Here is a 27,775-nt window from a genome sequence, read left to right as displayed (position 1 = left end):
ATGAGTAAAATTATATTTAGTACAGATTGCTCTGAGGTGATCTTTGGGCCCAAACAGCACAGCGTAGCAGTTAGGTTGTCCATCAAGCTGCAACAGGAACAAAAACAAGAGATCAAAGCTTTTAGATGTTTTAGGTTATTTTTTTTGTAAAAACAACAAAAAAAACAACCACACAGATTAAACTGCTGAATTTTATTTATTTGGTTTTATTAAAAAGAGATCATAGTTTGTCACAAATATGGCTGAATTTGGATTTTTTTGGTTGAACTTAATGCTAATAACTTTATTTAAGAGAACGACAGAAGAAGAAGAAGTGATGAAGGCTCTAGATTACGATCTGACCCATCATTCACACAGAATACAGGACTGATGTAGTCCGGTTTCGTTACAACTTCCGGACGGACCGTTGTTTACACCAACTGTGAATCGTATGCAGACGTTTCCCGAAATGTGCTCCTGCGTGTGCACTGAACCTTGGGATTCGTGCAAATTCATGTTAGAAATTTGGCATAATTAATTAACAGTTTCCTGCTCCTCTGCCCTATTTCAATCTGTAGTCCAGGACCCATCACTGTACAGAAACTGCTTTGTTGAGGGTTTTGAATGATATTTTCTGTTCTACGGATAAGGCGATACTGTGCTGCTTTTGCTTTTAGATTTATCTGCAACATTCAATACAGTCGATCATGGCCTTCTGATAGATATACTTGAGAACTGGGTGGGTATTAGGGAGCAACCCTTGAATGGGTGAGGCCTTGTCTTTCTGGGAGGAATTTCGCAGTAAGTTTTGAAGGGTTTACATCTGTACGAACAGACCTCAGCTGGGGGGTACCACAGGGATCTGTTCTTGGTCCTCTTTTTTTCTCCCTTTACCTTACCTCTTGGAGCCCCTTTTCATAAGCACAAAATCAAATGTCATTTCAATGCTGATGATTTACAAGTGTACCTGTCTATGGCTCAAGGTTCAGCTACCTCAATCCAGCCCTTATTAGACTGCAGTACAGATGTGAAATCTTGGATGGCTTTAAATTACCTAAGCATCAGTGAGAATAAGACTGAGGTTACTGTATTTTTGCCAAATGCCAGGAATAGAATCATGCATTTTTGTGGCGACTCTGCAATTGTGTGATTATTTCATGTTGTGTTCGGCCCTTTGGTCTTCCTGTCGTGTGTGTGAAAGTGTGTTATAAGTAAGTGACTAGACTGGACTTGTGTTATCAAAAATGTTATGAAAACTTAAAGGATATCTAAAAATAAAATTTTGACCAGGTCAAATTGAAATATAATTCAATAGAAATCCAGGCAGTTGGTTAAATGTTAAAAATGCTTGCCATACACTTTGTTTACAGCGGAAATGACGAACGTTTCATGTAACGTAAAGGTACAGTAGGAAACAACAATGATCACCTTTATAATTTACGGAAGTTTATCATTTATCTAATGGACATTTTGTATAAAAATTATTCCAAATCAAACTTTTGATAGTGTGCTGCTGCTGCCTGCTGACAGGCATTTTGTGTCCTATGTTTAATGAGCGTAAAAGGAACTAGTTTTTACAGTTTAATTAAGCCTCCAGAATAAAGCGTCGTGTTTATCAAAGCAATAAACATCTACACGTGCAATTATCGCCATGTTTAATACATACTCATCTAAACCTGAAGATGTGAACGCTTTGTTTTGTCTTTAACCGTGAATCCCTTTTGGAAAAGTCCAAAATCGGAGCTGACATGAAGGCACCTCCAGCTCCTCTCGGTGAGCCACCGGGTTCACCCCGCAGGCACGTGCATGTTTCTTCTACTATTTTATATTTTAGGTTTTAAACTGCTTTGAACACAACACAGTTAGAGGTGAAGCAGGAGAGATGTTCTGGGAAGTTCTGCTCAGTAACGAGGATTAAATCCTTCAGTAGAAACTGTCAGAACGTGACTGACTGACCCGTTTAAGACTTCTCATCCTAGTCAACCAAACTCTGTTTAAACCTGCTCGTTAAAGCGTATTTAGTCAGTTATTTTCTTTTTCTGATGTCTCCAACACAAAGAACGTATTTAAAGTTTGGCTGAAATTGGTACGAGACCCATATTCGTACTCCCAAATTTCGTTCGAAAATGTGAGAGTTTTACATTTATCTGGAAAATACCGAATTATGATTGAGTTAGCAAGGACTGTCTTTATTGCTTCTTAATGCCTAAAGTATAGTATTTAATTCGGCTATAAGAGAAGACAGTTAAATTTACATTTAATTAAATGAATAAACGTTTACCACAAATCTCATTCAAAAATACGAGTGTTTCTAATTTATCTGCGTATTTTTAAACAAAATTTTACCATTTTCTGGTCGTACCCTAGTTACTAAAATACAATCCTTAATTCGACTTTAAGAAAACATTCTCTAAAGTCAAATTCAATATGACAATTGGTTTTAAACCTGTGTCAAACCCTTCTCTCCCGAATTACTTAGGCTGAACGAGTATTTAATATTTTGTAAATGCATTCGTTATGAGTTTAATTGGATTATGCTGTAATGGGTGACGTGGCAAGGCTGATTAGCTTGATTTGAGCCACATGCCTGCTGGTTACATCAAGAACAGCCTAAACAGGAACAACAGTAATGTGTGTTGTACTTTTCAAGACATAAAACATGCATTAAAATAATCATAAGCAATAGCAGCATAACTGAAGGGATGAGCCAGGATAGCCTGCGCTGTTGGGAACACCTTGAACAAGGAGATCTCTAACAGAAGATGGTGCTTGATCCTTCAGAGCTTTAATGTCAAATTCTGTTCTGGTTTACATGTGAAGATCTCTCATCAGAACTCCAGCTGGAGGCTTGAAGAGAACTCTCAAAATATACTGATTTAAAAAAATCCCTTTTATCCGTTTTATTTCTCATCACAGGAGTTAGAATGGCAGGTCTGTGGAGATCCTACCAGACCCTAATGACCAAATACCCATGGACTGTCCAGATCGTCACTGCTGGTAGGAACATCTCTGACTTCATTTCTATCAATATTAAATTACATCTAAATGATTTGTTCCCGTCAGAGCTAAATATTACAGAGAGGGTAAAATGTTCTCTGGGTTCATATGAAGACCAGCCTTTGCTCCATTTCAGCGAACCTCAGCAGAAACAACAACGATAACCTTTGACCTGTGCTTTCAAGACTCGGTTCAAATGTTGCTCGATTCAAAACATTTATGCCGCTGTGGTGGGTTTTCCTGATGAGGGAAACTCATTTTGAGCAAATCAACCTGCTGATATGTGTTCAAAACAAACAGCAAATTAACTATTTTTTATTCACAGATAAGATTTAAAGGCACAGTGTGTGATATTTTTACCAGTTTACTATCAAATCCTGTTTCCAGTTCACAAACTTGTCCTTTTTCACTAATATTTCTCACCAACATCAATTCTAAATATTCCTAACTTAAAATTATACACACACACACACACACATAAATATATATATATATATATAAACTGTGGTTGACGCTCCATGTTCATCCACCATCTTAAAATACAGTAGCTGTTTAGGGACATACGGGCTCCACGTTACCCGTTTGGACTATGACTGTAACCTGAAAGAACCAGCAGAGGGCAGCAGTGCACCCTGGAAGCATAGAGTCTGCTAATTCAACTAAGAAATAGAAAAGAATAGCTACACCGTTGCTGTACTTGTTAGTCTGAATTTAAAAAAAACGATTAAATCAAAAGACACATAAAATTAGTCAGTTTGTCATCATGTCCAACACAAGGAAGCTGCATATGTTCAGACCCCCGCCCGCTATTATCTGGAAGCCAGCCTCCGATTAGTGTCCCTGACTCCCAAACTCACTTCAAGTTGTTCATCCGTCTTTTTCTAGTACCAGAATTCCCGATCCGGTCCCAGCGTGTCCATTCCAAAGTCCTTCTACTCAAGTCTCCTCTCTTCCTGCAGCCTGCCGTCTCGCCCAACACGCTCCAGCTTTCGTCCGATAGCCAGTGGCTAAATCAGCGTTGTTTACTTTATCTCCACAACACTTCACTAACAGCGATGTAGTTCTCCACGCGTCACAGAGACGCTCCGACTCAGAGGGCTTCTTCTCAAACGTTACCTTTAGACTTGGGTCTCCTTTTTCTGGTAATCCGTGGGAGTGTACACACCACATACAAAGCGTCTCCCCGGCTCTAGCCATGGCTAACAGTAGCTCGGTAGCTCGTGACGCCCATGTCCACCACGCCAGCCGCGAGCCACGATTAGCTGGTTGATAAGTCAGCATTGCTTACTTGATCTCCAGCATGTCCCCGGCTCACCAACACTCCTCCACCAGCCGTGGTTAACGACCAGCCAGTGATCGCTCCATATCCATATAAGCTGGTAGTTTGTTTACATCGAGGCACCGTCATCCACGTGAAATGGGTGTTGTGGGAAATTATGTCCCCCTGAAATATTCTGTTTCCCTTAGGCAGTCAAGAGCAAATATTTCCTAATTCACAGAACTTACTGTCCATTATGAGGACTGAACTACCTCAAATAAAAGATGTTAACCTGAGTGAGATTACATCCTTTTACATAACTTTCAAATATGATAAGTAAGCTTGCTGCAAAAGAGTGAACAAGAATGTTTTTACTCTATCTTTTTATTGTTTTTAGGAGGAATTACAGATAAAAATCACAAGCATAACATTATTACATTACATGACATAATTTTCCCGTAAAAGTTGATCACAAATGTTGAGAAAATAGCCAGAAGTGCGATCTCCCGACACGGGAGGGACAGAATATTTCAGGGGAACACAATTTCTCACAACACCTGACCTCCCAGCTGACATCACCCCTCCGTGTGTGAATCGTGACCGCTTCAAGATCTAACAGAACTAGCTTGCTTCCTTCAGGACTGGTAGGTTGATAAACAGTCATAATTATAAATGCTTTTTAAAGAGGTAGAGTAGCTTGTTTTAAGCTTCGTGTGGGTTAAGCTACACAGGTTAGAAACTGATTATACAGTCAAACTCATGAGTGGGCCACCGTAGCTGCAATACTTTCTCTGAACTGCACGGCGCTAAAGAGTCACATTTTTTCATCGTGATTTCAATGGATTTCACACACGGGGCCTTTAATTAAAAAATTAAAATTGTGTTTTTGTTCAGAGGATTTTTACAAAGATAATTCAAGCGTATGGTAACAGTTTTATTTTAAAATCCTTTGGAAAACTGAGTGGATTTCCTTCCTTCCTTGCAAAGCTGAGTCCCATTCTGTCCCGCTCTGAACTTGAGACAGTTCTCCACACCTTCATCTCCTCACGCTTCGACTACTGTAACTCTCTTTTCACGTGTCTGAGCAGAACCTCCCTGAACCGTCTACAGGTGGTTCAGAATGCCTGTGCTCGGCTTCTGACCAAGTCCTCCAAACACACCCACATCACCCCGCTTCTCCTCCAGCTTCACTGGCTGCCAGTCAACTTCAGGGTTCATTTCAAGATCCTGGTTCTGGTCTATAGGGCCTTACATGGACAAGCACCATCTTACATTGGTGATCTTCTTAGTCCCTACACCCCCAGCAGGTCCCTGAGGTCCAGTGATCAAAGCCTACTGGTTGTGCATCACCAGGCTAAAGACCAATGGTGACAGATCATTTGCTGCTGTGGCCCCCAGACTCTGGACCTCTCTCCCCCTGAGCCTGAGATCAGTGGACTCAGTGGTCTCCTTTAAAAAGCAGCTGAAAACTCACCTGTTCAAGCTGGTTTTGTATGACCTTCTTCACCACTCTCTCTTTATTCTGCTCTCCCCACCTATTTCACCTTCCTCAGGATCCACCGATTTCCCTCTTTCCTATTCACTCTCTCTCTTTTTTTACATTTTTAATCACAATTGTCTATTTTTTGCACATTTGAAATATATTTCTAATCATTTTCTAAATAATTTTTAATATTTTTAATTTTTATTGTTTTTGTGAAGCGCCTCTTGATTTTTATCTTGAGAGGCACTATAGAAAAGATCTTTTCTTCTTCCAAACTGATGGTTTGAACTCTATCTGTAGTTCAGTTGAATCACCACTAGATGGAGGCAAAAGCACTAAAACAGAGGGAGCCTTTCTAGAATAACAAATATGATTTTTACTCTTTAGTAGCTCTTTATTATAGGCGTTCTTTATTTTGAAGCATTATATTTTAAACTGATGTTTTTCTCTTGTGTTTAAAATCTAAATTAATCCTATTTATTTAGGTTTGTGAAGATAAACCGTAAGAAATGTTAATCTTAAGAAAACTGTAAGAAACTTCACTGGCTCACAGCTATGAACGAAATTGAACTACGGAAGCTCTGCATGGACAAAACGTCAAAAACGCTAAAATCAAAATACTTCAATATATGGGACACACTTCCTGCAAATCAATTTTCACAATTGAAGCTAATACCTATGGTCCTTCAATAGATGTGCTCCTGGCTGCAAAGCATTGCACCTTAAAATATAAAATGTTGTTTTTACTTGTGAGTGTTCATGTAGACAAATAAACTTGTTGATATGATATGTAGATAAATATGTAGATACACAAACGTGTTTATATTCAGTACAAGTTACATAGATTTATTTATTTTTTTTTGCTTCCGATAGTTGAAAAATGAGAAAAGCCCCTTGAGAAAATAATTGCGAATTAAATCGCAATTGCAATATTGAAGAAAAAAATCGCAATTAGATTATTTCCCTAAATCGTTCAGCCCTAGTTCCTTATATAGGAAGCTTTTTTCTGATTGGCTTAATGAATTGACCTGTACTGGAATGTTTACTGTGTGAAGTTCCTTGAGACGACTCTTGTCGTGATTTGGCGCTGTATAAATAAACTTGAATTAACCTTCCCCTCACCCCCATCCTAACCTTAACCCACTGGCGCATGAAAAACTGTTCCTAGTTGTATCGTCCGCCTCAAACACGGTTAACGAGAAGTTTAGAACGAGAAACTGTTAAGGTTAGGATGGGGGTGAGGGGAAGGTTAGTAGCAAGAGGTTAGAGGTTAAATGTTGGGGAAATGTGCGTTTTGCCGCGGGCTTCGGAAACCGACGCTCTGGCACCGTGCGGCGGCTCCCGACGTGTTGGAAACAAACGCTTGGTCACTCATCGTCAGTTTTAGCCGCTTCAGGTGTGAGAACGTGTTGCATGGACTCACCCATCTTCACTCAGCTCAAACTTTTAATATAAGTTGATAAAAAGTTAAATTGTGTAACACCATTCATAAATAATTCATCTGCTTCACAAAAACATCAAAATTAAAACAGAAGAAAATTTCAACATACTGATAATTATAAACAAACACAATAATCACATTAAAGGATCTGAAAACCTGCTTGAATAAGGAAACATTCAGATTCCAGACTCAGTATAACATAAGTTGTTGGTTATGGTGGCAGCCATCTTGAATAGCGCTGGTGATGTGATGCGTGACTCAGGATCCATTAACTACACATTCTTATTTTATTGATCAGAATTTAAAGATTCAATAGAAACTAACATCGTTTACATTTTTCTCCTTTATTTTCAACAATAGTTTATCTACCTCGGCTGTTAGCTCAGACCTGGTGGCATTAGTGATTTTTACTGGTTTTGACCCGTAAGTCAGCATCGGTCGACACGCATCTATAATGTAGACCTCCTCTGGGATTTCCACTGTAGAGCATCCTCCTCAGCACACAGCGGAGATAAATGAGACCACAGCTGCTGTTGTTCACGGGATGGAGGTCAGTGGTCCCCGGCTTTGGTCGCTTAGGCAAGACACCCCCCAGTTAGCTATCTGGTGTGTGTGTGTGTGTGTGTGTGTGTGTGTGTGTGTGTGTGTGTGTGTGTGCGTGTGTGTGTGCGTGTGTGTGTGTGTGTGTGCGTGCGTGAGAGAGAGAGATGAGGGACAACCACCTCATAGGCTGAAATACTGTACAAGAGTTCTCTGTTCTCCATCACCAGTAGGCTAAAGTTGTTTTCTGTTCACGAACGATTCTTAATGAAGCTTTCAGAGAAATCTCATCCAAGATGGCGGCAGTGGCAGTTTTACCATTAGGCATAGGTCGGCGGCCGCCTGGGGCCCCCTTGTGTTGGGGGGTCCCCTAGCCCTGACCGCCGGCACCCCTCTGTTAATGCCACAATATTCTTATTACCAACCTGTGGCCGCAGACAGGATTGGACATGCACACTTCTCGTTACCATAATTCCTGAACTGTTCAAGATATCATTAAAATTCCAAAAGTGCTGAAATGATTAAAAATAGGGCTTTTCGTGCATATACAATACATTACGGTAGCCACCGGGATTCCCTGTCTTGAGCGCAACGAATCACTACACAGATTCAGAGACGTGCTGAGTTTGTCATCAAAATGCTCCGTCTTATAACTTTTGAATGGCTGATCAGATTGAAAAAATTTCAACGGTTCCTAAAAGTACATAAAAGCAGCTTTCCAACGATCTATAGCATTAAGCAATCAGAGTTATGGAAATCCTGCTGTACAGCCTGATTGAAACGGAGCGCAGCACAGAGGTGAAAGCGGATAACGGAACGGGGACGCTAATTGGCATGAAAAGCCGGCATGAAATTATGGAAATGCCTCAAAGAAAATCAACACAATCAATTAGGTGTCCCAGAAGGCTTATGTCTGAAGACCGTGACCACGAAGAAGGACATATCTCAAGTGAACCAGGGTATGAATTTTTGTTCAGTCTTTATTTTTTATTTTTTTATTTGAACGGTCCTCATCTATTTGCTAATTATAAGATTCAGCTTCATTCCAGCATTATTTCTTTTTACAATAAATAATTATTTTTGCTAAAACAAAAGTTTTTGGTATAGCAGTTCACGGTGTACAAGCGTGGCAGTGTGAGGTGTGCAGGACTCTGCCTGCAGCTGGAGAGAAACTGCTTCAAGACCTACCACATCACATAAAAACGTCTGAAAGTTTACAAAAATAAATGGTCCTAAAAAGTGCTAAAAAAGATACCAAGGTTCAAACTTTTTTAAGAATGGATGCATTACAGTTCAAAGTTTAAATTGTTTGCCCAAGTCATTTCGAAGTTCCTGTTCCAATCCAATTTTATTTATATAGCGCATTTAAAAACAGCATGTCGGCTGACCAAAGCACTGTAGAGAGGTAAACCTAAAAAGCCATTTAAAATACACATACATACACATTAAACACAGATAAAAGCTGTCATAAAATAGAAACACCTAAAAACAATACAAATGTATAAAACAGCCAATAAAAGAGAAAAACAGAAGTCAGTAAAACAGAAGAGCCACAGCATAAAAGACCGATCATTGACCTAAAGCCAAATTAAAGAAATGTGTCTTCAGGCTGGATTTAAACTGTGCCAGTGAAGAAGCCTGGCGTACCACCAGAGGGAGTGCATTCCAAAGTCTTGGAGCTGCAAAGGTGAACGCACGCTCCCCACGAGCTTTATATTTCATTTTAGGGACTATGAGCAATAGATGATCAGCAGACCTTAGTGACGGGTGGGGGGTGAGCAGCTCTGACAGGTATAAGGGGGCTAGACCATTCAGGGCTTTGTAAGTAAAAGTAAGAACCCTGTGTTGAATCCGAAATTGCACCGGAATCCAGTGTAGATCCGCCAGAATGGGAGTAATGTGGCAGCGTCTATTAGCATTAGAAAGAAATCTGGCTGCAGCATTCTGGACTTTCTCCAGACGATTTAGGACAGATACAAAGTTTATTACTGTTCAGTAATAAATGTAAAACATTCAAATCAGTTTTTTTTTTGTTGCTTTTTTCACTTTTAAGCTGATCTTTTAAAGGCTTTAATATCAATAAATTCTAAATACAAACCATACACTGAAAGCTGAGGTTGTTCTGAAAAAAGGAGAAGAGTTACACACTTTGTACTTTTTATTACAATTTTACAATTTTGTAAACATCAAAAGGAAGCAGAAAGAAAAGACAATGGAAAATGTTTAAAGGGAGGAAATCATGGACCAAAATGGAAAATAGAAAAAAAAACAGGCAAAAGCACAGGAGCACTGACAGGAAAAAGAAAGCTGAGCAAATATTGAAAACGCTCAAAGGGAGGGAAATACAGGAAAAAAGACGACGACTAATAAAAAGGGAAAATAGCTCATGTCAGAAGAGGGGAGAGTTTCGCAAATCCAGTTAAAGGTAAGATTGTCGAAAATTTAGTGTAAGGGGCCCCATGTCTGTGTTCGCCTTGGGCCCCCAAATTGCTAAATCCGCCACTGGTTGGCGGCCACAGCTAATCAACATTAGCCAACACATAAAAGGCTCTAACTCTCTGTTACAGATAATAAGCTGTAATTTCAGGTCATTTCCAACAAATATTTTCAGGTCATCAGATGATTTGACCAAAAAGGATTTTCTTCATTATTTCTCTACATCAGATGATCTTGAAGGACGAAAAGGATCTTTTCTAAAGCGCCTCTCAGGATTAAAATCACACGGCGCCTTAAAATATAAACAAGATTTTAAAACATGATTAAAAATATGTTTTAAATGAAACTAAATTAACAAATGTGATTAACAAATGTAAGGAAAGGGAGGAGAGATGAATAGGAAGGGGGAAAATCGGTGGATCCCAGGAAAGGCGGAATAAGGAGAGGGTGTGAGGAAGTTAACACTATAAGAGGAAGTAGTTTTTCCTGGAAAAAACCTTTCAACCAAGCTACATTTTGAAAGGGGAAAAAAACATTTCAACGGCCCAACCCCCTTTCTTCAGGCACCACCCCTAAGCCCCGCCTCCTGCACACAGGATGAAACGGGTGCTGTCCACCATTGGTGTGTGCAGAAAATCAAGCTAAAGGCTCCAGAAACAACTTCCTCTTACCCAAAGGGTTGGTGACCAGATTTAACCACTTCAGCACTCTTTTCTTGATTTGGAGCCTAAACCAGGAATAAAACTTTTTTTCTGAAAAAGTCTAAAAATGTATGCAAAGAACAGAAACTACAAATGAATAAGTAAGAAATGATTAGAAATTTTGAAAAGTTTATAAAGTCTTTCAATTGTAAGATCCACGGGTTGAAGTTTTACAGCGAGTGTGTTTTAGAGGGTATTTGTCTCATAGCCTTTATGAAGGGTGTTTCATGGCTTATTTGGACTTTCTTTGGCTGCTTTTTCTACGCCAGAAAAATGGCTGACAATAAAGTTTATCTTTTGAAATTAAAAAAGGAAACGTTACCATGAAAGCCTGGCTCTTTGGTTGCAACTTATCAGGACATGAGGCCCAATTGAAAATTATTTTAGAGAAATAGTTAATAGCAAAAGTAGAGACAAAGCAGTGTTACAGCAGCTGAGTCTTATGTGATGCACTTCCTCAGGGTTTCCCCCAGAAAATGAGTTAAGCGTGGCGGCTTCGGCCGTGGGGAGGTTGGGATCACGTGCTCCGTCCCGCAGCGCTCCTCCGTGAGAGGGGGGGGGGGGGGGGGGTTGCACACGGTCGGCTGCTGTTTCTCACCAGTATCAGCTGATGAAGGGCTTTAGTTTCGCTGCGCCGTTCGTGTCAGCGAACACGGTAGGGTCGGGGAGGGGGGCGGGGCATGACGCTTAGCCTGGCGGGTGGGCAAGCAAAGCCTGGCGGCCCGCCAGGCTTATAAAGCGCTGGGATAAACCCTGACTTCCTGTTTGTAGATATTCAGAAACGCCGATTACATTTCCCTAAAGATCTCGGCAAACACTGTAGTGTTGCTGTCTCATGTGTAACAAATGCTTCCTAATCAAAGTGTTTGCAGCGACAGGGATTACATTCATGTAACACCACGCTCGGTGTACTGACAGTTTTGTTGTTCTCCAGGGTCTTTAGTGGGTGTCGGTGATGTCATCTCCCAACAGCTGATTGAGAGGAGAGGATTAGCTCATCACAATGTGAGACGGACAGCCAAGATGATGAGCATAGGATTCTTCTTTGTGGTAATTTTTATTTATTTAATCTCCGGGCGTTCAACTTTATTTGTCCTCATAGGAACACCAACATGTTAGCTTTATTTAAGGAATCTGCAATGGATGCAGTTGCTGATATCTACTGGGAAGCATTTAAATCAAATATTTATAATGTTCAGGAAAGTGTCTGGGGTTCATTTATTTTCTTTGATTAAAGGGTCCAGTAATCGGCAGCTGGTACAAAGTTTTAGACAGGTTGGTGGTGGGAGCAACGAAGAGCGCTGCCATGAAGAAAATGCTGGTTGATCAGGTGAGAAAACCCTCCAAATCCTTCTTTTCCTCCTCTTCTAGAAGTAGCTAAGGAAAATTTGCCAAATTTATTCCAGATGTTTGCAACAAATTAGTTTCCAAACGGTCTTGAAAGGTTTGTGAGGGTTTCTTGATTTGCTCGTGGGAGTCCCTTGGCCCTCATGTCAATGGAATTTTGAGCATCTTTGATACAATTTGCTGAACAGAAATTCCTTGTCCTGATCTAGAATTCATCTCAAACTCATCTCAAACTTTCCTCGAATGCATTTAGAATTCTTATTAAACTTATGTCGAGCACGTCTCAAAGTCCTTTTGAAGTTGTTTCAACCTTATATTAAACTTGTATTGAACTCTTCTCAAACTCTTCCCAAACTCTTCTCAAATTCTTATCAAACTCTTCCCAAACTCATCAAACTGTTCCCAAACTCAAATCAAACGGTTCCCAAACTCAAATCAAACGGTTCCCAAACTCTTCTCAAACTCTTCCCAAATTCTTATCAAACTCTTCCCAAACTCATCAAACGGTTCCCAAACTCTTCTCAAACTCTTCCCAAATTCTTATCAAACTCTTCCCAAACTCATCAAACTGTTCCCAAACTCAAATCAAACGGTTCCCAAACTCAAATCAAACTCTTCCCAAACTCGTCCCAAACTCAAATCAAACTCTTCCCAAACTCTTCTCAAACTCTTCCCAAATTCTTATCAAACTCTTCCCAAACTCATCAAACTGTTCCCAAACTCAAATCAAACGGTTCCCAAACTCAAATCAAACTCTTCCCAAACTCGTCCCAAACTCAAATCAAACTCGTCCCAAACTCATATCAAGCTCTCAACTTTTTCTAGAATTAATTTCTTAATCTTCTCATTCTTGTATTAAACTCTTCTCAATTTAGCTCATCTCATACTTCGTTTGATCTCTTATCAAACTCATCTTGAGCTCTTCTTTATTTTACTGAGAAAGTGTAAGAAATCTGAGATCACTTTAGAGGATTTTGAAATCACAGCAAAACCAATGAGGATAAAATTGCAAGAAATCAAGACTGTTGCAGGTTGACATTTTTGTGGTGATTTCACTGAATGTTGAATTTGTTAAATAAATATAATGTCTCTTAGTATAAATGTTTCAAGTTGAAACAGAAAAGGGTATTTATCTGTAGTAAAATGATGAATGAAGCTAGTCTTCCCAAATAACCTAAACAGGCTTAATTTAAACAGAGTAAAGATTAACCTTAACATTAATTCAGCTGTTCCTCATCATATTTCTGTACAGTTTTAAGAGTTTTTTTTTCAAATGCAAAGCAAATATGAAGTACTTAATGTACTAATTGTCCTGTTTTATGTGTTTTTTATTTATTTTTTATTTTTTGTCATAGTTGTGTTTTGCTCCGTGTTTTTTGGGAGCTTTCTTGTGTATTTCTGGCGCTCTGAACGGACTAACGGTGGAGGAAAACGTCGCCAAGCTCAAGAGGGTGAGTGACCTTTATCTGTGTCTGTTTGCTGCAGAAATCAGCGGTGCAGCTAAAAAGTTTTTCAGTCCAGAGTATTCAGTAGGTCCAGATTATACACAAATCATTGTTTTAAAGCAGAATCGATAATGATGAATTATTCATGAAGCTTTTCTACCTAAACCTTTGTCTTTGCCAGTGAACACCAGACAGTTTATCTCTGTGGGTTTGAGCATCAGAATAATTAAGAAAAAATATTTTTACTTTCATTTCTGGCCCAAAGATCTAGTTTAAAACACATTTAGAGAAGGAAGTTTTAAAAAATGTCTCCTTTTGTTTGTACCGAGTGGTGATTTACTCTTTCAGTGGTTTGGACAAAGACTTTGTTACAACTCGACCCGAGTGTTGACTCAAACTGAGCAGGAGGCTTTCTGCTCTTGCTGATGGGTTCAGGATCTGACCTCCAGCGCTCACCTCTCATTTTCATGGTTAGAAACCATTTCCTGTGATGGAGGAAGAGACAAATGGGGGGGGGGGGGGTGGGGGGTGGCGGGCAGCTGCGGTGACTCATACCTCCATTTATGTATGTGTGTGTGTGTGTATTTGTATGCCCGGCCAGAGCGAACTGTCATGTTGTGCCAGCTGCTCAAACGTCCATCACTGCTTTACTTACCCAACGTGCCGCTGATCACCATCAATTATTTACCGAAGGAGAGGTGCGGACCTGAAAGGCCAGCCTGGTAAATGTCAGAAAGGACACAAAATAAATGACAAATGTGCTCGTTCCGACCGGGCCTGGCACCGAGGAAGTGTGAGAGGAAAGTTAATGGAGCTGCCGACAGAACAGCCGCTCTAAAACTTCAAAGTGTTCTCTCTCTTTTTTTTTAAGTTTAATTTACTTAAAAATCAACTGTTTAACTTATTTAATCTTGAACACCAACAGGGATCAGATTTAAAGGTCAGGAAAAAATCAAATAAATGTTTTCAGTCCTTATGAAGTCTAAAACTTAAACCTTCACAAGCTCATAATTCTGATAACAGCGTCAGTAGTCGTAGTTTTGTGAACAGATTAGAACCAGAAGCTTTAGTGGACTTTTGCTGCTGGTTTTGCACTTTTTTCCAGTTTCAGATGCGGTTTGGGTCTTGTTCTTTGAGTGGAGCATCTTTACTTTCCGTCCCCAGAAAGTATTGAGTCAGCCTCCAAGTTAATGATGAGCGAAGCCTGTAATTTACATCACAGCTAAACATCGACTGTGTTTTTATTGAACTGTTTTTATTCTGGTTTATTATGACCTTCTGTAAGGCGCTTTGGTCAGCTCTCACGCTGTGTTGAAATGCGCTGTTACGAATAAATTGGTATGTATAGATCAGACGTTTTCTGTAAGTCTTCACAAGGTTTGCACACACTGTTGCAGGTATTTTGGCCCATTCTTCCATGCAGATCTCGTAAATAGCAGAGATGTTTTGGAACTACACAGACTTTGTCATGCTGAAAGACCCAGCCATGTTTCGTCTTCAATGCCCTTGCTGATGGAAGGAGGTTTCCACTCCAAATCTGATGTTACATGGCCCCGTTCATTCTTTCCTTTACACGGATCAAAAACAGCCCCAAAGCATGATGTTTCCTCCCCCGTGCTTTACAGTAGATATGGTATTCTTTAGATGCAACTCAGCCTTCTTTCTCCTCCAAATACGACCAGTAGAGTTTTATTTTGGTTTCATATGACCATATGACATTCTCCCAGTCCTCTTCTGGATGATTCAGATGCTCTCTAGCAAGCATCAGACGGGCCTGTACTGGCATAAGCAGGACACATCCCCGGTGGCGTAGTGTAACCTTGGTCTTGGCTCTCTGCAGGTCATCCACCAGGTCACCCCATGTAGTTCTGGGATTCTAGCAGATCATTCTGACTCCATGGGGTGAGATCTTGCGGGGAGTCCCTGATGGAGGGAGATAATCTACGGACTTGTATGCCTTCCACTTTCTGATAGTTGCTCCCACAGATTCAGTCATGAGTCTGGTGCAGGACTACAGTTTTGTTTCTGGTGTCCTTTGACAGCTCGTTGCTCTGGGCCACGGTGGAGTTTGGAGCGTGACAGTTTGAGGTTGTGGACAGGTGTCTTTTATACTGGTAACCAGTTCCAACAGGTGTCATAGGTACAGGGAACGAGTGGAGGGCAGACGTGCCTCTTACAGAAAGTTACATGTCTGTGAGAGCCAGAAATAATTTCACCATAAGTTGCAAATAAGTTCATAAAATAATAAATTAAAATGTGATTTCTGGATTATTTTCCCATCTTGTATCTCGTAGTCGAGGTTTACCTGTGATGTAAATTACAGGACTCATCTTTTAAGTGGGAACTTGGAGGCTGACTAAAAATGTTTTTGCCCCGCTGAAACTAAAGATGCTCCACTCGAACCACAAGACCCAAAATGCATCTGAATCTGGAAAAACATGACCAACAGGACTGCAGTGTGTTGGCTAAACTGGCATAAAGTAACTTTTAAGACTTTAAGTAGGTGGAAATGTCTCTTCCGTTTTTGTGGACAGAAGATTTTGACGTAATTTTTCCTGCGGTGGTAAAAGAAGCTTGTTTGGCCGTAATTAGAAAAGTGTTTCAGCCTGGAAAGCAAAGCGACCCGGAACATTAGCTTGTTGTTTTAACGTGTCGAGGCTCTCCGAGGTGACCTTTAGGTAGACGACAGGAGATCTGGTCTGGGTCTGAGCAGTCTCCTTCAAACACATATGCGTGCACGCGCGCACACACACACACACACATGCATGCACGTGCACACACACACATGCATGCTCACACACAAGCACGCTCTTGCATGCACACATGCACTTACATGCACGCACATGCACAGACACACATGCACACACACACATGCACAGACATACACACATGCTTGTGCATACACATGCACACACATGCACACGCATACACGTGCACACACACGCACATGCATGCACATGCACACACGCACATGCACAGACACACGCACATGCACGCACACAGACACACCTGCTTGTGCACACACACACACACACACACACACACACAGGACTAAAGTTAAAAAGCACAGGTTTTGTTTTTTTGTTTTAGTTTGTAGATTTGAGATGAAATCCTGTTTCCTTGCTGTCTCCACAGGACTACACGGATGCTCTGCTCTCTAACTACTACGTAAGTTTTCCCAAATCTTCTCTTCGACTTGATTCAGAGAATATAAGATCTGCTCCGTTAGAAATGTGACCCGAGAATTTACCAGAATGCTGTTGTCCATTTTAGCTGTGGCCTCCCGTTCAGATCGTAAACTTCTACTTCATCCCACTTCATCACAGGTTGGAGTTTTCATTCAGGTTCTACTGGTTTGTGTTCAGAAGTAAAGTTTATTTATATATATATATATATATGTGTGTGTGTGTGTGTACACGTAGGATATTTTATTTCTGTATTTTAAGACGTCTTCATTTGCCTTTAACTTCTTGACTGTCTGAATTTTTGGGTGAAATTGTCCAAAAAGTCTAAAAGAAACCTTCAGAACAGCTTCAGGAGGTCTGGAAAACTTCTGACAAAGATCAGTTTAATAGATCACAATAATTCCTGGCTGCCCTGAAGCTTTTCTCTGTAAATATTCCGTGATGCGTGTCTGTCGCGCTGATGAACGCGGTTTTGCTCCTCCTTGCAGGCTGGCTGTCGTCCAGGTCGTCGCTGTTGCCTGGAACTCCTACCTGACCTGGAAGGCCAATAAGATTTGAAGAGAACTCGCTGCTGCTTCTGATGATGATGATGATGATGAATTTACTCATTTGTAGATGCTAGTGTGTGACTTATTTTACTCTTCTGGTATTTCCAACGTGTAAAACTGTGACTGAGTCACACGTAAAGGTCGGGTCTAGTCCGTGTGACACAATCGCACTTGAAAGTCAAACTTGCGTTTGCAGAACTGGCCGTGAAACTTGGTTATTAATGGACTTGGCAGTGGTGCTGCAGTAGAAACACACATTAACACCTGCTGGTTTTCGCCCTCGCTGACTCGATGAGCTCTTTTGATAATGTACTTGTGATTTACATGTTTGGTTTAATCCATTCCTCTCCTCCCACCTCGCTCTGGTGGGCGAGACTGTTCCAGGTAATAAAAAGTCAGGAAAAAAACATCCAGATGAAATTTGTCTGAAACTTCTTAAAAAGAGGTGTGTGTGTGTGTGTGTGTGTGTGTGTGTGTGTGTGTGTGTGTGTGTGTGTGTGTGTGTGTGTGTGTGTGTGTGTGTGTGTGTGTGTGTGTGAAATGCTCAGACTATTTGTTTTTCAACAAGTCTGCCATGGTCTCTAGTATGAATGAATCCTTTTTGAGTGATGTTCTGTGAGAATAAAAGCTCTGGCGCTCCTGTTTGAGTTAGTTGTTTGTTGGGGGGGGGGTAATGATTTTTATTCAGTAATCCTCATGAAGCTAAAAATCGAATTTACTACTTGTAGCGTGACTTTTCTGCTGCTGTCATTTGTTCTTCCGACAAAAAGCCAAACTCTTCTATGTCACATGGAAATTGTGTCATGCCCTGCCCACCTTTGATTGGGACTGCCCACAGGAAGGAGAGGGCAGAGTGCGTCACAGCTAGTAGAAGCTATCCATTAGCAGTTGCAACTCCACAACATGGTGGACCACGCTCAGGCTTGTGTTATTTGTGGGGATAAAACTTCAACGTTGTTTGTTTTTTTTCCCCACAAAATGAGAGCAAATGAAAGGCACTTTTGGACTGAAGGAACCTTTCGTAGTTCTTAAAAACTTTTCAGGAACCAGCCTCCTTTTACGCGTTCGGACAGATGGGAACTCTGAACCCTTTCCCGTAGTTCCTAGAAACATTTTAGCTTCTATTCTGAGGCTAGGACTTCCCATTGTTCCTGAGGAACTAGCTTGTTGGTTGGTGAGCTACACCCCTTTGGTTTATTTCTGTCATGACTTGTGGAAGGCGTCTAACTCAAGACATGCAGAATCATCACGGGAGTCAGGAGGTAAGGACTTAGTCTATTTTGCAAAAACGGAAACCAAAGGATCACTGGAAATCCAGTGAATGAAGCAGTGAGGCGATTGTTCAGAGTCCAAGCTCAGCGAGCTGTGGGGGAAGTGGTGGGTTGAGGTTAACGAGTGCGGAGACCCAGCCGAGCGGGAGGTGAGGAAGCGGAGAGGGGAGATACAGGAGCCGTGGAGGAGGATGGGACGTAGTATGAAGATCCATGGTTCGTAGCAGAGTAGGTGATGGTAGTGGTGATAATCCAAAACTGGAGTAATCCGGCTTCGAGTGGTGTCTCCATCCTCCTTTTAAATCCGAGCTCCTAATGACAATTCGGCGCAGCTGGTACCCCTCTGCTCCTCACCTGTGGAAAACAGAACCTCAAAGGTGGTTAATTGAGGAGGAGCACTCACCTCGGCACGAGAATCATGACAATACCCCCCCCCCCCCCCCCATTAACAGGCGCCCCAGCGGCGGTCCTAGAGGCCTCAAAGTCGGAGATGAGGGGGGGATCCTCGAACGACTGGGGGACCCATTAACGTTCCTCTGGGCCACACCCCTCCCAGTCCACCAGGTATTGCACTCCCCGGGGGCGAGAGTCGAGGATCCACAGAATCTGGTAGACCAGACCCCCCTTGTAGAACCGAGCAGGCGGCGGTGGGTCCGGGGTTGGACAGAGAGGGCTGGTGGCCACAGGCTTGACCAGGGACACATGAAATGTCAGATGGATACTGAGGGACCGTGGGAGTTCCAGACGAATGGTCACAGGACTGGGAACAGCCACAATTCTAAAAGGACCTAGGAGCCAGTTTTCTGGACGTGGCCTTGAGGGGCACATCTCTGGATGACAGCCAGACCATCTGTCCATGAGTGTAGACCGGCGCCGGGCGGCAATGCCGATCCGCCAACTGCTGGTTCCTTTCAGCAGTGCGCTGAAGAGCGGCCCTGGTGGCTGTCCAGGCTCGACGAGCCCAGCGAAGAAACTGTGGTGTAGTGGTGGTGGAGTCAGACTGGAGGGGAAACAGAGAGGGTTGGTAACTGAGGGAAGCTTCGAAGGGAGACTGACCTGTAGCTGCGGAGACGTGGCTGTTGTGGGCGTACTCCATCCAGGCCAGGTGGTTGCTCCAGGAGGCGGGGTTGGTAGCACACACACAATGAAGCATAGCTCCCAGCTCCTGATTCATGCGTTCGCATTGTCCATTGGTCTGCAGGTGGAATCCAGAGGTTAAAGATACACGGGCTCCCAGGGCATTGGAAAATTCCTTCCAGACCTTGGAAACGAACTGGGGGCCGCAGTCTTAGAGGATCTGCTCGGGAATTCCATGCAAACGAAACACTTGTTTTATCAGGAGCTGGGCAGTGATGGCAGAAGATGGGAGAGATTTCAGAGGTACAAGGTGGCAAACCTGGGAGAACCCATCTACTATTGTCAATATTGAATTGAACTCACGAGAGACGGGTAACTCACAAACAAAATCCATGGTGATGTGCGACCAGGGGCAAGACGGAACGGGAAGGGGACACAGTAGACCAGCAGGTGAGTGGTTGTTACCTTTGTGTTGGGCACACACATGGCACGCCAAGACGTACTCCTTCACACCTTTATAAATTGACAGCCAGCAGAAGGAGAGCTTTATGAGGGCCCAAAGTCCGTCCTACACCAGGGTGAATGGCGAACCTTTCGGTATGAGCCCAGTGGATAACCCTCCCTCGTACGACCTGAGGAACAAAAAGTCTGTTTGGGGGCCGTTACCTAGACCGGGATCGACCCTGAGGGTTTCCAGGACTCAGTCTCTGATCTCCCATGTGAGTCCTGCCACCATGCAAGATGGGGGCAGGATAGTAACCGGGCCGGGGTCGTCCTCAGGCGAGTGTTGACGGGAAAGGGTGTCTGGCTTGATGTTCTTGGACCCTGGCCGGTAGGAAATAACAAAGTTAAACCGAGTAAAGAAAAGTGACCAGCGGTATTGGCGTGGGTTTAGCCGTTTTGCTTCCTTGAGGTAGGTTAAGTTCTGGTTGTTGGTCCAGATCACAAAGGGCTGTTCCCCCCCCTCCAGCCAGTGCCTCCATTCTTCGAGGGCCAGCTTTACTGCCAACAACTCTCGGTCCTCCATGTCGTACCGACTCCGTCGGCGTCAACCATCTAGAAAAGAAGGCGCAGGGATGGAGTTTATGGTCAACGGGAGATACCTGGGATAAAATGGCTCCAACCCCAGTGTCAGAAGCGTCCATCTCCAAAGTGAACTACTGGCTTGGATCCGGTCTGGTGAGAACTGGAGCCTCCGTGAACTTCTTTTGAGGGTACGGAAAGCCGCTTCAACTTCTGGAGACCAGGAGAAAGGTTTAGTGGTGGATGTGAGACAGGTTAAAGGAGCGGCTGTCTGGCTATAGTTACGTATAAACCGTCCATAAAAATTGGCAAAACCCAGGAACCATTGTAACTACTTCCTTGTGGTGGGCTTAGGTCAGTCCGCCACAGCCTGCACCTTATCAGGGTCCGCCTTTAACCGCCCGCTCTCCAGAACAAAACCTAAAAACTTAACCACAGAGACATGGAACTCGCATTTTTCTGCTTTTACGTAGTCTGTTCTGTAGGAGACATTGAAGCACAGCCCTGACATGCTTCTGTTGTTGGGTGATAGAGCTGGAAAAAATCAGGATATTGTCTAGATAGACGGTCACAAAGTCATTAATATGATCACCCAATACCGCGTTGACCAGTCTCTGAAAGACAGAAGGTTGGTGAGTCCAAAAGGCATCACCAGATACTTGAAATGCCCCAGTGGCGTCTTGAAGGAGGTCTTCCATTCGTCCCCTTGGCGGATCCGAACCAGGTGGTAGGCATTTCGAAGGTCCAAACCAAGCCCCCACAATGCCGCTCAGAAAATGGTCCCAACCCGGAAGTAAGAAAAATTGCAGTTCCACCCTCATCCGCTGGGGGCTGGTACCAGAAGCGAGCAAATCCTCATTGACCCCCATGTTAAAAATGCCATTTTCACAGCAGAAATAAACATGTTTACAGCCTGGTTCAAAAAATGGTTTTTTGTCTAAATTATCTAGTTTATACTCATGACAACTCTGAGGGGGGTGAATTTTTTTCTCACTCTTCTGTTTAAGTGTATTGAAAGCCTAAAATTCTGTATAATTAATGAGCATCCGACACACGTGACCGCCGCCTCAGACCCACGTGACCACATAGCTAGCTCCGTGGAAAGGCCTCAGTACAGCCTCGGTCTCTCCTGGAAACTGTGTCGGGATTTTGAGTCTCTGTGCTTGTGAATTCTGTTTTGGATAATATTGGTGCAATTGTTGGACAAAATGACTTGCTGTGGTATTAATTGCACTAATAGAGCGTCCAAGGAGTCTCCACTTCATTTTTTTCGGTAAGTTAAAATCTATATTTGTATTTTATGTTACTGCTGCCTTTAAACTAGCTGAGTTTACCGAAGTAGCTAGCTAACTATCAGTTTAACATGTAGCATGTACTGTTTAACCATGAAATTTAAATGTAAAATACGGTAAAATAATTAATAGGGCATATTTAAATGGGTAATAGGGTAAAACCCAGTGCATTTAAGATAAAAATGGGTTGAAATATGACGGGGCGCGCCGCTTGGGGGGACACTTCTGTGCTCTATTCTTTCATCCGGTAATCCCCAGCGGTCAGGCCGGGCAGGCTGATCGATGCGGCGCCTCGCTGCTGCGGGCTGACCGCTCGTGGAACTCGGAGACAGATCTGACCGGAGAAATACTGCAGCTCGTTGAGAAGTCTATAGGGCATACAGCGTTTCCCTTAAATCCCACTGCCACGCCGACAAGATCCCAAGTTTCTTTGTTTTTGTTGGCGCTGTTTACCGAAGAAGCAGCGGGAATACCAGCAACTTTCATCAGACTCCTAAAGTTAGTTTTTGCAGGGGACCCCCTGTATTTTACTGCTCCCTCCTGCAGTCTTCCCCTATTAAAATTTAAAATGTGTAACTTCATGTATTGGGATGAATGACTAATATTCATGTTAACTAAAACGTTAGGTATTTAGGGGGAAAAAACAAAATAATAAACATTATACAGATGTCAAATAAATCAAACTGTAATTAAACTTTATATTTTCAAAGTCTCGATTCTGGATAAAATCCAACAACATATGCTTTATAAATAAACACTACGCATGGCTTTTACACACACACACACACACACACACACACACACACACACACACACACACACGTTACATTGTGATTTCTTAGTAAATATTCTATTTGGCGAGAGATAAACTTTATTGTATTTATCCTAGTGGATCTATAATTAAACGGGTAAACTAGTAGTAGTACATCCAACATCAAAGAAAGTAAAATGTTATTATCAGGAGAGGGAGAATGATTAAGTGGTTAGCAGCAGTGTGCTAGACGATGGCCCCCTCCATGAGGCCACCACAGCTCAGCAGAACATCATTGTAGCTTCTTCTGGGGAGAAAAACACTTAGAGAGAAAATAAAGTTAACAGCTGAAATAGCAGGAAATAATACAGTTAAAGAGCAGATTGTAGAAGAAAGAAACCCCTGGGTTAAACTGGTCTGTCTACTGCATAATGCTGAACTCTAACATGTGTCCTCAGGAAAGGACCTGATTGGTGTCCAGAACCTGCTGAAGAAGCACCAGGCTCTGCAGGCTGAGATCACAGGTCATGAACCTCGCATCAAGGCTGTCACCCAGAAAGGAGAGACCATGGTGGAAGAAGGTAGAGCAGGTCTGGTCCTGACATGTTTCTGAGGTGTCTGCAGGTTCTGGCTCACTTTGTTTGGGTCCAGGTCACTTCGCTGGTTCAGAACCCTCGGCCCGTCAGAACATTCTTATCCACCACGTTCTAACACCAGACCTGTTAACCCGACAGCAACAAGTGGCTCCAACTGACGATGAGACCGGGAAGGAGCTGATTCTGGCTCTGTACGACTACCAGGAGAAGAGTCCTGGAGAGGTCACCATGAAGAAGGGCGACATCCTCACGCTGCTCAACAGCACCAACAAGGTTCGTGTGCCCTTCACAGCCGAGGAACGACCTCCAGCTCAGAGCGAACATCTCCACACCTGCTTTGTGTTTGTGTGACTTTAGGTTGTTTTACTTGAACTCGCGTCTTTAGCTGAATGAGGATGGAGAGACGGGTCGGACCTGGAGCAGGTCGAGGTCTTGCAGAAGAAGTTTGACGACTTCCAGAAGGTTGGACTTTTCCTCCTCTCCGTCTTCCAGCAGCAGCTGTCAGATCAGCTCAGGTGATAATCAGCAGGTGCTTTTGTCCTGCAGGACCTGAAGGCCAACGAGTCCCGCCTGAGGGACATCAACAAGGTGGCATCTGAACTGGAGTCAGAAGGTCTGATGGCTGAGGAGGCTCCTATGGTTCAGGCTCAGGTGAGCGTCACCTGTCTGCAGCAGCTGGTCCCTCTCACTTCCTGGTTTGTTAACTCTGCTCGTCTCTGTTTGTAGCAACAAGAACATCTGGGTTCTGCTCCTGGAAAGGTGCGTGTTGTCCTCCGCCTCCACCAGAACCAGACGTGGTGTTTTTGTTACCACTCATTTGTTTGTTTACAGGATGAAGCCGACTCTAACCCCGGCTTTCCATAGGAGTCGTCAGCAGCACGTTACTGCAGCAGCACGTCATAGCTGCTGATAGGAACCGCTGTGGTCAACAGAACCTTTTCCACCGGAGCCGTCAGCAGCGCGAGTCGGCCACGTCTCAGGAGCAGCATGTCGCGGCCCTTACGCGCCGGTTCTATTTTCTACGCGCGACGCCTCTGAAACGGGTCAAGTTCGACATTTTTGGGGAAGGAAAGACAGGAAATCGGACGCGGAAATTGAGAGAAGCTACCGAGATTTTCAGAATAAAGAACGTACTGCTTTCCGGTTGCTTTACTTTTAAAAAAGGTTACTAACTGAGCGGTCCCGTGAGAAGTTTTCACACAGCTAGCGGTCTCCTTTGTTTTTCAGGTCCGTATTGGCGATTATAAAACGGACAGAACATAAAACACAAACCATGTTGTAATTTTTCCTGCTTGTTGTTGTGTTTACTGACGAAGTCACTCGAGTGACTTTGTGCTCGGTCGGTGACAGCTGCTCCCCTGCTGCTTCGCGTCTCGTGGGAAGGGCCAAGCAGCAGCTTACGCGAGCAAGACAAGCTGCTGCAGTAACGTGCTGCTGACGGCTCCCGTGGAAACCCGGGGTAACACGGCGTCACCCTAGAAGGTGAGTTCATTCAGCTGATCAGAGGTCACCTCTGATGGCCGCAGTCACGGCCGACCGTGCTGAAATCACACAGGAATTCAGGTGACCCGGCAGGCACCAGGTGCTGGTGAAAGTGGGGACATGTCAGCTGGTTGCCATGGCTACAGTTATCTTTATGCATCTGTATGACTGCTGACTGGTGTGTGTTTCCTGTGACCTTTGACCTCAGACCGTACGGTTGGGCGTTCAGACGACGGCTAACTTTAATTCCATCAAGGTAAGAGGAAGCTCTTCCCTTCCTGTCTGAGCGATCCGTCTCCAGGTTTCCTCGTCCGGCGTCCAGCCCGCTGGCGTCCACCTTCATCTCACTGGGTTTGGTTTCTCTCCAGGAGCTGAACAACCGCTGGCGCTCGCTGCAACATGCTGGGCAGCGCCCATGAGGTGTAGCGCTTCCACAGGTACCCCGCACACTTATGCGCCGCTTACGGGTCAGTAGAGTTTGGACCCACACTCAGACGGAGTTCTGATGTCTTCTCAGAGACGCTGATGAGACCAAAGAGTGGATCGAGGAGAAGAACCAGGCCCTGAACACAGACAACTACGGCCACCACCTGGCCAGCGTTCAGGCTCTGCAGCGTGAACATGAAGGCTTTGAGCGTGACCTGGCAGCTCTGGGTGATAAGGTCCGCTTTCCTGATTGGTACCAGGACCCGAGTTGTCTCTGGAGACACGTTCTTCATGGTTCTGGTGACTCCACCCCAGCCGTTCCTGATCAGCAATCAGCGGGGTGCTTTCCTATTTAAGGTGGATGGAGGACACAATTTGACGCCAGAAGATTGCCTCAGTTTTGGTAGTAACCAGCCACTCGTGTTACCTCTAGTGTTCCTAGGATTAATGTTATTTCGTAGTGTTTTTGCTCTTATATTGGATTTACCATTCTTCAGGATTCCTGTCGACCTCATTGGATACTGACCTCTACTCCAGGATTTGGATATTCAACACACGGACCTTATCACCACCCTCCATAACCCACCTCTCATCTCACCCAGTGCCCCATCCACCAGGACGCCCCGCTTCTCTCCACCTCTGCTCCCTCTCCTGCGCTTCCTCTCTACCTCTCCCTCCTCCAGCCAACACATACACCCACCACAGTAAGTCTGCTGAACACCTCTGCCTGCCTACAATGGATTTTGAAACCAGAACCTAAGCTCACCTGTGTTCTCCCTCCTCCAGACGCTGAGCTGTTGTTGCAGTTCCAACCACAGACTTATCTGTGCACCTTAAGTTCCTCCTTATAAATAAATCATTTTTTCCATCAGTTTTTGGTCAGTGTTGTATTCTGCATGTCTTGGGTTAAGTACCTTCCTCCAAACATGACACTCCTCCTCAAAGAGCAAATCTGTTCAGCACATTCTGACAGACAGACCACCATTCTTCTGTCATGATGCTGTACAGGACATTTTTAGAGTTTTTCTTTTTAAAGATAAATAGGATTACATTTAAATAGCAATACTTTCACATTATCATTTTCCCACACTTCTGTATAACTGTATTTTGTTGTTTTTCAATAAAGAATGACAAACTAAGTTTGGATTTGTTGCACACAAATATATATCTGTAAAAAATATCTACAAAACTAATGTATACATAACAAGTATGATTGGGTTTTGCAATACGGCACTATTTTAGTAAGATTTTTAAACCAAGTAAAGTTAGTAAAGAACACATTTCTATTGTCTGCTAAGAAACTGTTGGGATTTAAAATGGGCCTGTTGTACAAATAACTTGTAAATGATTATTCCTCACTTTTGTCTTAACCAAAGAAATTCCAGTAATTGAGCAAAAACATTTATTTTTAACACTACATTTTATAAAACAGGGCGCAAAGTGTCGGCACATGTATGTATGTCGATGGTCCACCCCAACCAAACCAAGAGACACAGACGTCAGGGAGGCCAAGGTTGTCTCTGCAGCTCTCTGGGCACCACGCCTCACGTAGCTGTCTCCAATTATCCAAATGGCTATGGAGAAAAAAATAACAGGTTTGTCATAATTGTTTAAAGTACAAAACCACACATGAAGTGGTGAGACAGGTATGTGGAACTTACACTTGCTGCTTTGCATAGCTGATGTTGGAGACACACAGGCTGCCATGGTGACATTTAAACAGATCTAACAAAAAAATAAAAATGAAACTTAAAAACTCCCAGACCTCATGTCATATTTACTAATCAGCTATGGCTGATTTATTGTTTGGATCACAGTGAGTTACACTAATTCTAATATATTTTTATTTCTATTATACATACATACTTTTTAACTGTTATTTTCACATGACTGTTATCAGGCTCTCTTGTTCTGGTTCTCATGATAACTCTGTGTCTTCCAGTAAGTTATCTTGTGCTTACTTCATCTGTAGAATGTCTCTTTACTTTTGGTAAATTGTACTGAGTCCAGAATAAAGACTAGTTGGCTGTACAAGATACAAACAAGTATAACATTTTGGAAATATATGAAATGTATTTACGCTGCTAATTTAGCTCGAATACTAATAACTGCAATATTTTCCGGACTATAACTCGCACTTTTTTACATTTTCTGGCAGGTCCTGCTACTTATACTCCGGAGCGACTTATATAACAAAATATGTAGGCTACACCGCGCTGCTGCGGGCCGACTCCGACCCACACAAGAATGAGTTCCCCTGTCCCGCTGGGAGGGTTTCAAACACCGCCAGCATCTGTTAGAGCCTGTGGCGGGGTGCTGAGGGCCGGCTCCAGCCCAGGAATGAGCTGTCCTCGCCGGCCGGGAGGGTTTGAAACACCGCCATCCTCTCCTCTGCTGGCTGTTGTTCATTCTGTTATGGTTACCGGTGCTTGTGTTGCTATGTGAAACGCTTGGTCTCAGATTTTGTAAGAAAGATAATAAAATGTCCCCCCAAAAT

General features: G+C 43.1%; 2 protein-coding genes across 12 annotated transcripts; both read left to right on the top strand.

Annotated features, from left to right (window-relative positions):
• Window positions 1-1,624: 1,624 nt before the first annotated feature.
• Window positions 1,625-17,769, top strand: mpv17 (mitochondrial inner membrane protein MPV17). 2 transcript variants are annotated; one of them, XM_015947755.2, is made up of 8 exons: window positions 1,625-1,777; window positions 2,896-2,976; window positions 11,770-11,885; window positions 12,073-12,165; window positions 13,538-13,633; window positions 16,763-16,795; window positions 16,901-16,953; window positions 17,301-17,769. In XM_015947755.2, the coding sequence occupies exons 2-8, from the start codon at window positions 2,904-2,906 to the stop codon at window positions 17,368-17,370; spliced, it is 534 nt and encodes a 177-aa protein (XP_015803241.1). In that variant the 5' UTR covers window positions 1,625-1,777; window positions 2,896-2,903; the 3' UTR covers window positions 17,371-17,769. The 2 variants fall into 2 exon arrangements, with proteins under 2 accessions (XP_015803241.1, XP_054604134.1); XM_054748159.2 differs by lacking the exon at window positions 1,625-1,777 and adding an exon at window positions 1,854-2,107.
• Window positions 17,770-19,331: 1,562 nt separating this feature from the next.
• Window positions 19,332-26,417, top strand: LOC139062685 (spectrin alpha chain, non-erythrocytic 1-like). Of its 10 annotated transcripts, none has more exons than XM_070544330.1 (10): window positions 19,332-22,004; window positions 23,233-23,355; window positions 23,509-23,643; window positions 23,756-23,832; window positions 23,917-24,021; window positions 24,097-24,129; window positions 24,202-25,289; window positions 25,370-25,681; window positions 25,776-25,982; window positions 26,065-26,417. In XM_070544330.1, the coding sequence occupies exons 2-5, from the start codon at window positions 23,302-23,304 to the stop codon at window positions 23,921-23,923; spliced, it is 273 nt and encodes a 90-aa protein (XP_070400431.1). In that variant the 5' UTR covers window positions 19,332-22,004; window positions 23,233-23,301; the 3' UTR covers window positions 23,924-24,021; window positions 24,097-24,129; window positions 24,202-25,289; window positions 25,370-25,681; window positions 25,776-25,982; window positions 26,065-26,417. The 10 variants fall into 10 exon arrangements, 9 of the variants coding, with proteins under 9 accessions (XP_070400431.1, XP_070400427.1, XP_070400416.1 ...); XM_070544326.1 differs by having other exon boundaries at window positions 19,750-22,004; window positions 23,426-23,643; window positions 25,061-25,289; XM_070544315.1 differs by having other exon boundaries at window positions 19,751-22,004; window positions 23,426-23,643.
• The last annotated feature ends 1,358 nt before the right edge of the window (window positions 26,418-27,775 follow it).

Source organism: Nothobranchius furzeri, chromosome 2 (genome assembly GCF_043380555.1).
Source record: "Nothobranchius furzeri strain GRZ-AD chromosome 2, NfurGRZ-RIMD1, whole genome shotgun sequence".
In the NCBI taxonomy this organism is placed as follows: domain Eukaryota; kingdom Metazoa; phylum Chordata; class Actinopteri; order Cyprinodontiformes; family Nothobranchiidae; genus Nothobranchius; species Nothobranchius furzeri.
Note: the sequence above shows the minus strand (reverse complement) of the source record. Positions and strands in the feature narration are given on the sequence as shown.

Bases quoted from the DNA above. Each gene is read 5' to 3' on its own strand.
- LOC139062685 (XM_070544295.1), top strand. From the start codon at position 25,474: ATGAAGGCTTTGAGCGTGACCTGGCAGCTCTGGGTGATAAGGTCCGCT. The intron at 25,682-25,775 runs GTAGTAACCAGC...ACCATTCTTCAG, and splicing joins AGAAGATTGCCTCAGTTTTG to GATTCCTGTCGACCTCATTG. The intron at 25,983-26,064 runs GTAAGTCTGCTG...TCCCTCCTCCAG, and splicing joins CAACACATACACCCACCACA to ACGCTGAGCTGTTGTTGCAG.
- mpv17 (XM_015947755.2), top strand. From the start codon at position 2,904: ATGGCAGGTCTGTGGAGATCCTACCAGACCCTAATGACCAAATACCCA. The intron at 2,977-11,769 runs GTAGGAACATCT...GTTGTTCTCCAG, and splicing joins TGTCCAGATCGTCACTGCTG to GGTCTTTAGTGGGTGTCGGT. The intron at 12,166-13,537 runs GTGAGAAAACCC...TTTTTGTCATAG, and splicing joins AGAAAATGCTGGTTGATCAG to TTGTGTTTTGCTCCGTGTTT.